Below are 14,473 nucleotides of genomic sequence, written 5' to 3'. Positions count from 1 at the left end.
AGGATAGAAGGTGCTAGTGGGACCCCAAAAAAAGGTTTTAAAATAAGTGAAATTTCATGGTGTATCACCTTTAACCTCATTTAGACCTGGACGCAAATCTGGGTCATGTTAGATTTGTTAGAACCACTTTAACCATTATTTTATTTTTTAACTATTACAAAATAGCAGATATACAAGCTCGCAGCGTGGCACCGAGTGCCACGCTGCGAGCTTGCAGATCTTCTATTTTTGAAAAATCATGGACATTTGTTGCACGTCTTTGAATATTTTTGACCCGATACAAGCTCGCAGCGTGGCACCGAGTGCCACGCTGCGAGCTTGCAGATCTTCTATTTTTGAAAAATCATGGACATTTGTTGCACGTCTTTGAATATTTTTGACCCGATTCTATGAATGTCTTCTGAATCCTTCTTCTAAATCAGTGGTTCTCAAACTGAGCTTGTATATCTGCCATTTTTTATAGTTAAAGTATTCAATCAATAATTCTAGGCCTAAAGGGGTTTTAAAAGCATTGATGCAAGACAATGCCATTGGCACTCGGTTGGGCGTTGTGTGCTTGTAGATCAGCTATTTTCACTAGTGTTGTGCAATAGTCCTGTGTGATGAAGCAGGGCTTTGCTTCAGGAAAAAAAAAACATACAAATTTGAAACTACGGTGACGACATGGACCCAAGGAAAGGAGGATCGGCTGGTTCTGCTCTCTCACTGGTCCAAACGGATGCTTCTCGCAGTGCATATCGCAGACATTGTCTCCATTGTAAGAGATTTCAAAGGGGAGGGGATTTAAAATTTGAAATTCCCAATCACAAGACATCTGGTGGGAGGTGTTGTGTTTGACTTGTGTACACAAAACATTCTCCCCTCCCCCTCCCCTCTATGACAGGCATTGTCTTTGATGTTTCATTGATTAGAGAGAAACACTAACGAGCTACTGACACTTGTATGACTCAATCACTGACTGCAGTTCAGAACCCTTTTGAAGTTCAAAGGGAGCAATTAAGAACTCTGGTGAGTCACCCCCCCCTCCACTGTTTCTGTTGATTTTCAAAAGTTAGACCCACCCCTCCTCCGTCTTGCATTGATTTCATTGGTCGGTGCCGGTCGGTTTGCCAAGACACCGACATAAAGACGCGCGTCATATGCTAATTCCAGACCAAGAGAAGCAGTCCACTCAGAGAGTGGGCGGGTCTATTGGCTGGAGCCAGGCAATATCGCAAAGGCCACACATTATGAGCTTGTAGATTTTTATAACATTTTGGGGCTGGTGAGTTCGATTGGTGTTTTTAGTCATTTCTTTATTGTTGGTACTTCCAGCAATAATAGTCCCCTGAGAGGATTCTGGTACATCACACTTCCCTCTTCGGATACTGTAAGCCATGCATCCGTTACTGTTGGGCAGAAACCTCTTATCTCCATATTACTCAAAGATTTGCACTCATTTTCACGACTTTTGAAAAAAAATAGCAGATCTACAAGCTCGCAGCGCAGCACTCGGTGCCACGCTGTGAGCTTGTAGATCTGCTGTTTTTCACATATTTTTGGACATATGAGGTTCCCACCTGACAGAGACAACGCAGTGCTTGATGTGGAGTCGGGGAAACCCTCCACCCACATCAAAGTCCTCGTCTCACCTCGCTGTTCGGTCTCCTTCACTTCTGCTTTTTTTCCTTTCTAATCTGAACCCTGTGTTTCATTGTGGTTTTTCACACCTTTTCAATACGCAATCGTGGTAATCATTCTTGCCCATAACAAACTAGATCAGGGGTATTCAACGTTTTCAGGCCAAGGACCCCTTAGTTGAGAGAGAGATGAAGTAGGGACCCCCACAACCTGTTCATAGATTCCATATTGTAATTGTTTGACAGCACAATCATTAGTGTATTTTGGATTAATGTCAATTCGTGTTTTCAGATATTTAACCACTTGAACTGTCAATACTTCTCCCCTCTACACCAAACCTCTTTGTCGAAAATAGCAGATCTACAAGCTCACAACGCCTCGCAGCGCGAGGCGTTGTGAGCTTGTAGATCTGCTATTTTTGGCTAAAGTTCTCAGAATCTAGTTAAGAATCTGGCTAAAAAGGAGATTTTATTATTTTTCTTTCTATCACACAAAGATTTGGAGGACCCCCTGTAGTAACTCTGAGGACCCCCTAGGGGTCCTGAACCACCTGTTGAAGACCACTGAACTAGTGCGGCCCCCACCTTCACTTAATTCGGCACGCTGGTTAATATCGGAATACTGATATATTATTGATTTCAGCTGTTACAATTCCAAACATGCAAACATGACCCGCTTTAATTACTTCAGTCTATACTAGTAGCTTAATGACTAGTACTAGTTTTTTTTTATGTCCATTGTGTATGTATTTGTTTTTAAGTTCATACATTTAAGAACTTATAAATGCAAAATGTTTTAGTCGTACGTTTTTATTCTGCTTTAATCCATATATACTACAGTACTCTTACTTGGTCCTCTGTACTTGGACTGTCTGTGAGTTGTGTGTTGTATGAGCTATTAACTCTTATACTGCTTTGGACGTTCCTGTTCGCCCCAATTCTCAAGAGACCTCCGCGCCAATACGGCGCTCGTTCGCGTTTGTTCGTTCGTTCGTTTACCTTGTTGAAGCTGATGAGGGGTCGCGCCGCCGTGTACTGTAAACACATTTTCCGCGGTGATGGTGTAAAAAATCCATTATGCGTTAACATCAACGGAGACCAATTCACTTCCTTGTTGATTTCCTCTGGCTGTAAGGCTCTGTGGCCAGTGACTGGTCTGAATGCACGGCAACACATAACAGGCAAATTCACATTCATTCTCGCATGACGCCGCCCTCTGCTGCCTGGCAGACCAAAGTGCACTATTGCACAATAAAAAAATAATAATAATAATAAATAAATAAATGTCTGTCTATCTACTATAACGTCGCAAAGGTAAGCCGCTTTTTGATGGCACCAGACCCAATAAATAAATAAATAATCTGGCAGTAGGAGAGTTAAGAGGTATATAAATGTATATAGTCAAGTTGCACAAACTGTATAATTTGATGTGTCTGTGTGTGCATTCAGAATCAGATCAGCTAACACAGGGATGCTGACAGAACCCTCGCTAAAAACCCCAGGTCAAAAATCCACTCGGCTTAGACAGTTCGCCCTCCTGGCCCCCAAACTGTGGAATAAACTCCCTGTCGCACTTAGAACAACAGACTCACCCCCTAGCTTCCACCGTGGACTGAAGACTCACCTCTTCAGACTCCACCTAAACCCATAGCACTTATTGTAAAATTTGTCTACCCTTGACGACCATTCATGAAAGCTAGATAGCATTTTTAGGTTTTACAAAAGGTTTTTACTGATTAGGTGCGTGGTTTACCTACGCTAGTGTTTTCTAGATTGATATTCCTATGCATTTATTGTATTGTTGTTGATGTATTGATGTATTACCTTGCTTATTGCATTTGTACATTAAGAGGTTCAATTCAGGCCGATAAAACAAAGTTTGTCACGCTACGTTTGCCGTATGTAATCAGTCCAAATCATTGACCCACGGTATGTACTGAATACATGTTAGATGAGGTTCTCTAACAGCAGTTCACAGAATTCAGTATACACGAGGGACCACAGTTCCTGCTTCCCTGACCGGGAATCGAACCCGGGCCGCGGCGGTGAAAGCGCCGAATCCTAGCCACTAGACCATCAGGGAGATGCTTTGTGCAATTTGCAATCTACTGTCAATTTCTATGAAATGTAGAGCCTTTGTACGTTAAGAGGTTCAATTCAGGCCGATAAACAAAGTTTGTCACACTACATTTAGTCAGGGAATTTTAATAAAACCCTGGGAATAAATTCCTTACCAAACAATTTCTTCACCAATGTGTTCTTAAAGGTGTCTAGTAACATATCTAACAAAGATTGAAATTCAACATCCCTAGCAAAATGTTTGACAGCTAGGGTAATTCTGGGTCTCATTCACTTACTATACTATAAAACATGGCTTCCAAAAATCTGCTTTAAGTGGGGTGTGAGGGGTCTAACTAGGTGTTTTTAATTTTTCTGAATCCATTGCAAGCATTTGTTTTGCACGAAAAACATCCTTTGGGCCAAAAATGGACTCCATACACCTTGTGAAAAGTGATGACTCATCACTAAACCATAGTTCTTTTGGGTTTTGTTTAGCCCAAAGAATGTTTTTCGTGCAAAACAAATGCTTGCAATGGATTCAGAATAATTAAAAACACCTAGTTAGACCCCTCACACCCCACTTAAAGCATATTTTTGGGAGTGATTTTTTTCCCTTATAGTACAGTGTATAGTAAGTGAATGAGACCCAGAATTACCCTAGCTGTCAAAACTTTTGCTAGGGATGTTGAATTTCAATCTTTGTTAGATATCTTACTAGACACCTTTACGAACACATTGGTGAAGAAATTGTTTGGTAAGGAATTTATTCCCAGATTTGACAGTTATTCTGCTAATTTTCCCTGACTAATTTCCTGTTTGTAATCTGTCTAAATCCTTGGCTCACGGTACATACTGAGTACATGTACCGTGAGGTTCTCTGATGGCAGTTTGGCACACTACGCCTCCCAAATGTAATCATTGGCGCACTGTATGTACTGAATACATGTGAGAAGAGGTTCTCTCACAGCATTTCACAGAATTCAGTATACACAAGGAACCACAGTTCCTGCTTCCCTGACCGGGAATCGAACCCAGGCCACGACGGTGAGAGCACTGAATCCTACCACTAGACCAGCAGGGAGATGCTTTGTAAAATTGGCAATCTACTGTCAACTTCTATGAAATGTAGAGCCTTTATTACCTGCTTATGTGCTTACAGTTTACAGTTTAGGCATTTAGCAGACGCTTTTAATCCAAAGCGATTTACAATAAGCAGATACAACATCACAATAATAAACAAGATAATAGGTCAGTACATTAACAGTAATATAACAATGTAAATGGATATCTATCTAGAGAAAACACAATATAATCAAAGTTCTAAAGAAACCTAAAAAAACAAATGCTAACTAGCTTCATGTATGGTCATTGATTTTACTGTAGTGCTAAGGGTTTAGGTGGAGTCTGAAAAGGTGAGTCTTCAGTCCACGACGAAAGGTAGCGAGTGAGTCCGTTGTTATAAGTGCGACAGGGAGTTTATTCCACAACCTGGGAGTCGCTCTGGGATTAAGAGCGTCTGCCAAATGCCTAAATGTTAAATTGTGTGCGTTGCAGGAGTGGGTGGTGCTGGGTCAGGTGGACATGGAGAGACTGGTGGAGAAGCACCTGGCCTCGGTCCAAGACTGGGAGAGGAACTTCAAGGCCCTGAAAGCCCGGGGGAAAGAGTCTGAACGGCTGCCCAGGTACGACACCTTTACCCTGGCAGAGCATCAGCGCTACGTTTAAACATAGAGCAAAGAGTCTGAACGGCTGCCCAGGTACAACACCTTTCACCCTGGCAGAGCATCAGTGTGCATTATTGTGGGCTCGCCTGGAAGGCGAGCACACGTATGTTATCTTCATTATTTATCTATCAGTCAGTCAGTATCCTCAAAACTTTGGCGCGATTCATCTCTTAAACGCTTACACCTTTCAACACCATTCAAATTTTTATGTGTTCAGCTTACTGAGGACACGTGTGCTTGTATTTTTGGTTTTGAAATGTTTTGTAGTATAAATATAAAAAAATAAAAATGTTTAACTTTAAGCACCCAATGCATTTCCAATGGGTTTAGTAGAGTGGAGAGAAGGATAATAGACCCATGTTTATGTTAAGGCGCTGTGGCTGCAGTGTTCACACTTCAGATATGCTATCTATATCATTGCGTTCACACAGGTCTGCTCTCTGATTTGATCCAAATGTCTAAGCTGTGTGATGTATAAAACTATAGTTATAGTTAAAACTATAAATAAATGTCCCTCTCCACTCTACTGATTACACAGCTGTGATCAAGAATCAAGTCCGGGCGATGGGATGTAAATCCCATAGCCATATATCCTAGAGCCCGCAGGGACAGTCAGCCATATTAGTGGTTGTTGTTGGTTGTCAGGGAGATATCAAAACCAATGCATTTCCAAGTCAGATCCACAAACACAATAAAAGCCATGCTCCACTCCTCAGTCTGGAGTGGCCACATAGAAGAACGCCTTGGTTATAGACATAGTGGAGGACAGATGTGATCTGGGATTGTTAGCCTACAGTATATGCACTCAATATACTCCACTACAGTTGGAGTCCATTTGACAGTTGCTGGTTCCCAAACACAGAATCAAAAATGTAGATCTAGAACACATAGAATATGTACAGTACAGTAAGGTTCAGTAGAGTACAGTAAAAGTACAGTAAGGTTCAGTAGAGTACAGTAAAGTACAGTAAGGTACAGAAAGGTACAGTACAGAAAGGTACAGTAGAGTACAGTACAGTAAGGTACAGTAAAGTACAATACAGTACAGTAAGGTACAGTAGAGTACAGTAAAGTACAATAAAGTACAGTAAAGTAGAATAAAGTACAGTAAGGTACAGTGGAGTACAGTAAAGTACAGTAGAGTACAGTAAAGTACAGTATAGTAAGGTACAGTAGAGTACAGTACAGTACAGTAAGGTACAGTACGGTACAGTAGAGTACAGTATAGTATAGTACAGTAAGGTACAGTACAGTACAGTAAGGTACAGTAGAGTACAGTACAGTAAGGTACAGTAGAGTACAGTAAAGTACAGTAAGTTACAGTAGAATACAGTAAAGTACAGTACAGTAGAGTACAGTAAAGTACAGTAAGTTACAGTACAGTACAGTACAGTACAGTACAGTACAGTACAGTAAGGTGCAGTACAGTATAGTAAGGTACAGTACAATACTGTAAGGTACTGTACCTTACAGTACCTTAAAGTATCCTATTTGTTGGGTTGGAATCGAGCCCACACTGTTTCGAAGGAACAGTATTTCTAGTTACACATTATTACTTTAACCTTTATTTTATCCTTTAACTATTAAAAAATAGCAGATATACAAGCTCACAGCGCGGCACCGAGTGCCGCGCTGCGAGCTTGTAGATGTGCTATTTTCTTTTTTAAAAGTGAATATTTTGAGCCGATTTTATGAATGTCTTCTACATCCTTCTTCTATATCAGTGGTTCTCAAACCTTTTCATGTCAAGGACCCCCAAAATGACATGCATTTGGCTGCGGACCCCTATCTCAAAATATGTTTTTACAGGGACCCCCCAGAAGCAAATATTTGAGTTTCAAATGTTCGCTTTTAAAAAGATATATTCAAAGATTTGGAGTCTTTTAAAAAAGACTCCAAATAGCAGATCTACAAGCTCGCAAGTGTGGCAGTCGGTACCACAATGTGAGCTTGTATATCTGCTATTTTTCAATAGCTAAAGTATAAAATAATGGTTAAATCAGGTCCAGGTCTTAAAGCCACGTGGAGCATGAAGATTGTACTCTCAATTAAACATGGTATAAAAATGGCACAAAATCAAGTTTCAGAATGTGTGTTTCAAAGTAGAGATGGAAGAGTTTTACAGTATTGCATCCTCTTGACAGACTGTTTATGTTTGGGGGAAGTCGTGTGCACCTTTTTTCATTATTTGTTTTTTAACAGAATGTTCCCTGTGCCTTTATGGTCAAACCAAAGTTTGGCACTGTTGTGCTTGATTTTTGCATGAAGCATGAAGGGCATTGTAAGTGCCTTCAGGCATGTTTTCTGGCACACACCAATGTCTCAGCGCAGCCTTGAAGAAGATTGATGAATCAGGTTGTGCTCCTCGAAATGCTCCCACGTGCATTATATTGTTGCTGTCAGATGGAAACCTCATTCTTTCCAAAACTGTAACTTTTTTTGGATTCAAACTAAAAAAATCTACAAGGTCTCAACGCATCATGCTTTGCCTGTAGATCTTCTATTTTTGCAGCTTTTGTGTGACACTCATGTAGCATGACGTAGTGGGACATATATTTACGGGAGAGGTAAAAAAAAAAGCATACACGTTTTAACGTGTAAACGGGACGGTTGTCCCGCCCCATGTTTCAGGTCCCGGAACACCTGTATCCGGTCCCAATAGATAGTCCTGGCTGTCTAGGGTACAAAAACAAGTCAGATCGGCGATCATACTTTTAATTGTTTTATAGCGATTAAAGCATATTACATTTTCGGGTTCCTCGCGTCTGGCGGAGAGAGACCGCGGCATTTTTTCAGGATCCTCGGGTTGTGGCAGTAAATGTGTTAAACATAGAGCAACAGTATGATTGTAAGCATGTTTTCCTCCATCTGTCTGTTCCTCCATCCTCCTCTCCATCAGTCAGGAGAAGGTGGACTGCATCATTGTGAACTGTGAGCCGGTCAAGGCAGCCATCGACGACCTCATCCAAAGGCTGTTTGACACCTTGCTGGCCTCCCTCAAGAGGTCCATCCAAGGTACGGAGTGCTTTTAATTTCAATCCGCACATACTAGGGCATTCACGAATAGTGAGTTTCAGTATTCGAATTATTCAACCTCAAAGTATTCGAATAGTCGAATTTTCGACTGGACTGTCCAAACTGTCAAATATAAAGTAAGCAAGAGGCGAACATTGTGAAAATAGCTGATCTACATGCTGTGAGCATGTAGATCTGCTATTTTCACAATATTTATCTGCGGAACCGAGTCACATTAAATGTAATACCTACAATTCCAAGTGCTTGTCAGGGTGGGGGTCCCCAGTTCATGTGTATATTCTGAGTGTCACAGCCTAAAAAGGTTTGAGAACCCCTGGAGCATTAACAAATTCATTCACCAGGGGCATTGACAAAAAAAAAAAAAAAAGGCGAATATTCGACTTCGGTGAACAATGTCGAATAGTGTCTTTGATATTCGAATATTCGAATATTTGGTGAATGCCCTAGCACATACTGGGCCCTATTATGATCCAGGTCTTATGCCTTATGCCTTAACTTCTTTGCCTTTTTTTACTATTTTGTTTTTGTTTTTTAAATATTTCAAATAGCTGATCTGCAAGTTCACAACGTGCAGATGTAGATCAGCATTTGAAGTATTTAAAAATGTTTTTCAAAATAGTGAAAAAAAAAAGGTAAAGAAGTTAAGGCATAAGGCATAAGACCTGGATCATAATAGGGCCCACTGTGTCTCGATGTCCACAATGGGAACGGTGTACTGTAGTTCCGATGTGGATCTCATAATTTAATTTGTTTTGACCATGTGACTTAGTTGTCTTTTGATGTCAGTCATGTACATGACATATCTATGACTCCAAGAAATTCCATTTATGAAAAGTATAAAACATAGGTCAAGGTAAACTTTATTGTCCACAAGGGAAGTTTTGCTTGGGCTTCCACCCCTACTGCAGCCACACATAAAACATCAATGACAATAATAGAAATACATACAGAGTCAATTATCATATCACTGTCAATTCTATTTCAGAGCCTCATTCAACATTTTAGTTGACACAGGGACAAAGGATTTTTTTAAACCTGGCTGATATAGTGCCATATATGTTCACTGTACCTTCTGCCAGAGGGCAAATTCTCCATGTAAAACATGGGTAGCATCACTCCCTATTTTTTTAGCCTGTCTTAGTGTGCTGCTCATAAATGGACTGCAGGTGAATAATAACTATAATATATAATAATGATATAATATGTGCTACTTCGTTAACCTACTGGCAGGGTGCACAAGAAATGTGGTGCTGATTGGTCCAGTGGTTTACAAGATGCACGCACGCACGCACACACGCACGCGCACGCACGCACGCACGCACGCACGCACGCACGCACGCACGCACACACACACACACACACACACACACACACACACACACACACACACACACACACACACACAATTTCTTAGAAGAGACTTCTCTTCTTTTAGTTTTATTTGTCCTTTCTCTCCATTTTCCACATTTCCCTTAAATTGACACTTGAGGTCTTTCTGTGAACACAAACAAACAATGTTTCTCCCATTGTCTTTTATGTTTTTAAACATTCAAATTCAAATGAAATACAAGGCCATTGACATTAGACATTTGACATTTCTCAAAATATGCTCCTTGTCCTTTCTCTTCATTTTCCACATTTCTCTTAAATTGACAGTGAGGTTTTCCGTGAAGTGTGGAACTCAAACAAGACGTCAAGACCAGCAGGGCTCACAGCCCCTCGTTCCCCTTTTCTCTCCTGTTCCTCTTTTTAACACAGGCCACAACATGACCCCCCTTCTCTTTGTTTTCTAGTCCCTCCTCCCATTTCATTCTCTCCCCATTCTCCTCTCCCCCCGTATGTCTGTACTTTGATTGTTTTGTTGATGCAATATTTATATTAGAACAGGGGTCTCCAACAGGGGGTCCGGGACCCCTAGGGGGTCCTCAGAGTTACTACAGGGGATCCTCCAAATCTTTGTGTGATAGAAACTTTTTTTTCTCCTTTTTTATATTAACCACTTGAACCCTAGCATCCATATTCAGAGAAGTTTAGCCAAAAATAGCAGATGTGCAAGCTCACAACGCGGCAAAGAGGTTTGGTGTAGAGGGGAAAAAGAGCGGACTAATTACAGAGTGAAAGGTCAAGTTTATTAAGTATTGACGGTTCAAGTGATTAAATATCTGAAAATACAAATTGACATGAATCCAAAATACACTGATGATTGTGCTGTCAAACAATTCAACAATATGGAATCTATGAACAGGTTGTGGGGGTCCCTGCTTCATCTCTCTCTCAACAAAGGGGTCCTTGGCCTGAAAACGTTGAAGACCCCTGTGTTAGAATATATGTATTAGTCAGAAATGTAAACAGTACATGGTACAGTTAGACATTAAAGCTGAAAGGATGACACAGAAACATCCTGCAATGGGGACTTAGGATCAAAACAGGGTTTTCAAAGAAGTACTTGCACTTAGCTCCCAAAAGGTGTGCTCTGCAGACTTGCAAAGACAATAATTCCAAGCCACTCCGTCTTTTGATGAAAACATAATTAAGGATCACATTATGGGTCTGGGGAAACTTTATTTATTTCTAGGGTAGCTTTTCCGCTGCCATTGGAAATTGACAGACAGACAGACTTCTGTCCAGGATAGGGAATAAATAGGGAATCAATGGGAGTGGGAATCAATAGGGAATCAATGGGAGTGGAAATCAATAGGGAATCAATAGGTTGAGCTTCACATGACAGTTAGCTTACTGCAGAATATAGTCACGTCAGCAACCGTCAGCAACCACACTTGTAATTTCCAATTGCATCTTTTCTAGTTTATATTTAGTCCTGGGGACTTGTTTCCATTGTTAGTGTGGTTGCTATAGGCCAGTGGTTCTCAACCTGTGGGTCGGGACTCCCAGAGGGGTCCCCAAATTATTTTGGGGGGTCCCCAGATGATTAACTTAATGTGCAACAATGTTGTTTCACTCAACAGTAAACAAACCAAAACACAGTTTAAGTGTATAGAGGGTATCTGCACATTGCATCTGCACTAAAGTGACAATTAAGGACTTTTGAATTCCTCTAAAATGGCCAAATTGTCAAATATTAGAGGCAGAAATTGTGAAAATGGTAGATCTACATGCTCACAACGCCTCGCAACACGAGGCGTTGTGAGCATGTAGATCTACTATTCTCACAATAGAACCGTGTTAAACAAAACGTAATGCCTCAACTATTAGTGCTCGTAGGGGTCCCCAGTTCAAATATGAATATTTTGGGGGTCACGGCCTGAAAAGGTTGAGAACCACTGCTATAGGCAACACACTATTGCTCTCAGTCCGAGAATGTTTTGCCAGCAAATTGAACCCTTTTCCTTGCTATACTGCACCTGAAAGCTTGCCTGGTTAATAAACCAGACCGAGCACAACACCACCCCCTGGCGGTAAAACGAAGTGTGTGATAGAGGCTGGCAACGCCAGGCAACCTGAAGGCAGCATTCAAGAGAATTGCCTTGTCTCTCCTGAACCTGAATGCATCATCTTATGTTGAAAGAATTGCCCTCTCTGTGTAGAAATCCATGCCCTTAGGCCAAATCTCCAGTACTGACTTGATTATGCTTAGTTTACTGTGGTATCACACACCGAAAATAGCCTTGGAGGTCTACTATTTTCGATATTTTCACCAAAAGGCCCTTTTAGAAATGTCAGACCCTGCCTCTCTAACATTCTCTGTACGTCCCTGCCCACAGGTCATACTCAGAGCATAGAGAGCTTTGTGTCTGAGTCCACAGAGGCCTTGTCCAGCCGTCCTGAGCGGGTAGAGGAGATAGCAGAGGCCAACGGCAGACACGCACAGATAAAAGCCCGCAAACCTGAGGCAAGAAACCTGCACACATGTGTTCATTGTCGGGTGGACAGACTGGACACCTTGTTATTGATATTTTTCAGGAAGAAAAGCAAACATCAGTCACAAGTATCTTGTTAATACTTTTTCATTGGTTAAATATGCCTATATGTATAAAATCCACTGCATAGACACACTTAACCACTTTAAACCTGGTGTCCCTATTTGAACATCATTATGCTGTAGGTGACAAGTTCATAAAATAAGCTTGTAGATCTTTGTTTTCTTCTTTTTTTTAACATGAAAATGTGTGCAAATCTTTGAATATAATATTCTTATAGAGCAAAAATGTTTAAACAGAAATATTTGCTTCTGGGGGGGGGGGGGGGGGGGGGGGGGGGGTCCCTGTAGGTGACAATTTAATAAAAATAAAAATAAAAGATTAGCGAAAATATAATATATTTTACTTTTACATGACACTGATACGACAGAGTATGGGGCATTACTTTTTGTAGACGTAATTGACACTGTGTGTGTGTGTGTGTGTGTGTGTGTGTGTGTGTGTGTGTGTGTGCGCGCGCGTGTGTGTGTGTGTGTGTGTGTGTGCGCGCGCGCGCGTGTGTGTGTGTGTGTGCGTGTGTGCGCGTGCATGCGTGTGTGTAGATCCTGCCCCAGTTTCAGTGTGCGGAGGAGAAGAACCGCTTGCTGCGGGCGGTGGCCGGAGGCGGTGTGGACTCTCTGTCCTCCCTGAGGGCCAAGTGGGACAAACTGGAGCTGGTCATGGAGAGCCACCAGCTCATGATCAAAGAACAGGTTAAACACACAGCACACACACTCACACTCATAATGCATTCAATGGGTCCAAGTAGAAAAGTGGTGCCTGCCTACAACCTCCACTCCTCCTTTCTCACATGGACCTCTTCTAGCGCCACCATGAGGCCGATTCTTGCAAAACAAATTTTTGGACACTGCTCCTACACATTTTGCCCTAAAATCACGCAAAGCGGTTACACAGTATGTCTAGAGTCATGTCATCGATATGGATCTGTCCCATTTAGCGCCACCATCAGGCCGATTTTTTCAAACACATTTTTGGACACTGCTCCTACAGATTTTGCCCTAAAATCATGCAAAGCGGTACACAGTATGTCTACACTCATGTCATCAACATGGTTTATACATGTGACCTATACTGTCAGACGTCAGTCATATTTGGGGAAATATTTAGTCCACATTTTTGTCCGACTTAAACAACCAACCGCAACTCGAATCACACTTACAAACGAATTCCGTCCTGTGCGAATTCTGTCCTGCGCGACTTCGCCCTTCAGGGCGAGGTCGCTTTTCGCCCTTAGGGCGTCTTACTGGTTATTATTTTCCAGTAAAGCTGTGTTATAGAGCTTCTATCCTCTTATCAATGTTTTTTTTTTTTTTTTTCATTTTGTCATCCTTCCTTCCTTCCTTCCTCCCTCCCTCCCTCCCTCCCTCCCTCCCTCCCTCCCTCCCCCCTCCACATGTGTCTCCTGTGTGTGTGTGTGTGTGTGTGTGTGTGTGTGCGTGCAGGTGGAAGCCATGCGCAGCAACGCGGAGGCCCGCATCCAGGCGTACCGCGCGGAGCTGGAGCGCTTCAGGGCGCGCTGGGAGCAGCTGAAGCCCAAGGACGAGGTGCTGGAGACGGGCGACCAGGCCGCCCTGCTGGCCTGTCTGCAGACCATCAGAGACAAGCAGCAGGAGTTCAGCGAGCTGGAGCTGGTGCGCACCAAGCTGCTGTGAGTTCACACATTATTATTAACGTGTTAAGGCCCGGTTAGGCCTGAACGCATTATTACGCACTATTGTATGCTTTAACTATTAAAAAATAGAAGATAATACAAGCTCACAGCGTGGCTTGTATTACTCACTGCGAGTTTGTAGATCAGCTACTTGTGAAAACTCGTAAAAGTGTCTGCTGTCTTCTAAATCCTTCTGTGATTTTTACTGGCTCATAGTGTGGCATTCTATGAGCTTGTATACTTGATTTTTTTAATCGCCAAAGTATAACATAATGGTTAAAGTGGTTAAAATGTAAAGTGTGACAGATGCTTTCCGTACAAATTATACGAATTATGACGAATTATAAAATAGAGCATGAGTGGTTAATCAGACAAATCCATTTAGTCAATTATAAAAAATAAAACAAATTAGGTCATTTGATATATAAAACATACATTTACCTA

The 14,473-nt window shown here is 41.7% G+C and overlaps 1 protein-coding gene across 1 annotated transcript in view; it reads left to right on the top strand.

Annotated features, from left to right (window-relative positions):
• The window catches only part of dync2h1 (dynein cytoplasmic 2 heavy chain 1), a 557,731-nt gene that overhangs the window by 27,280 nt on the left and 515,978 nt on the right, over positions 1 to 14,473 (top strand). The window contains 5 exon segments of the mRNA XM_080731168.1: positions 5,235 to 5,362; positions 8,304 to 8,419; positions 12,163 to 12,290; positions 12,921 to 13,070; positions 13,821 to 14,026. Of these exon segments, the coding sequence (XP_080587294.1) occupies positions 5,235 to 5,362; positions 8,304 to 8,419; positions 12,163 to 12,290; positions 12,921 to 13,070; positions 13,821 to 14,026 (728 nt within the window).

This window comes from Nannobrachium achirus (assembly GCF_963921795.1).
Source record: "Nannobrachium achirus genome assembly, chromosome: 8".
Classification (NCBI taxonomy): domain Eukaryota; kingdom Metazoa; phylum Chordata; class Actinopteri; order Myctophiformes; family Myctophidae; genus Nannobrachium; species Nannobrachium achirus.
This window is presented reverse-complemented; position numbering and strand designations above follow the sequence as displayed.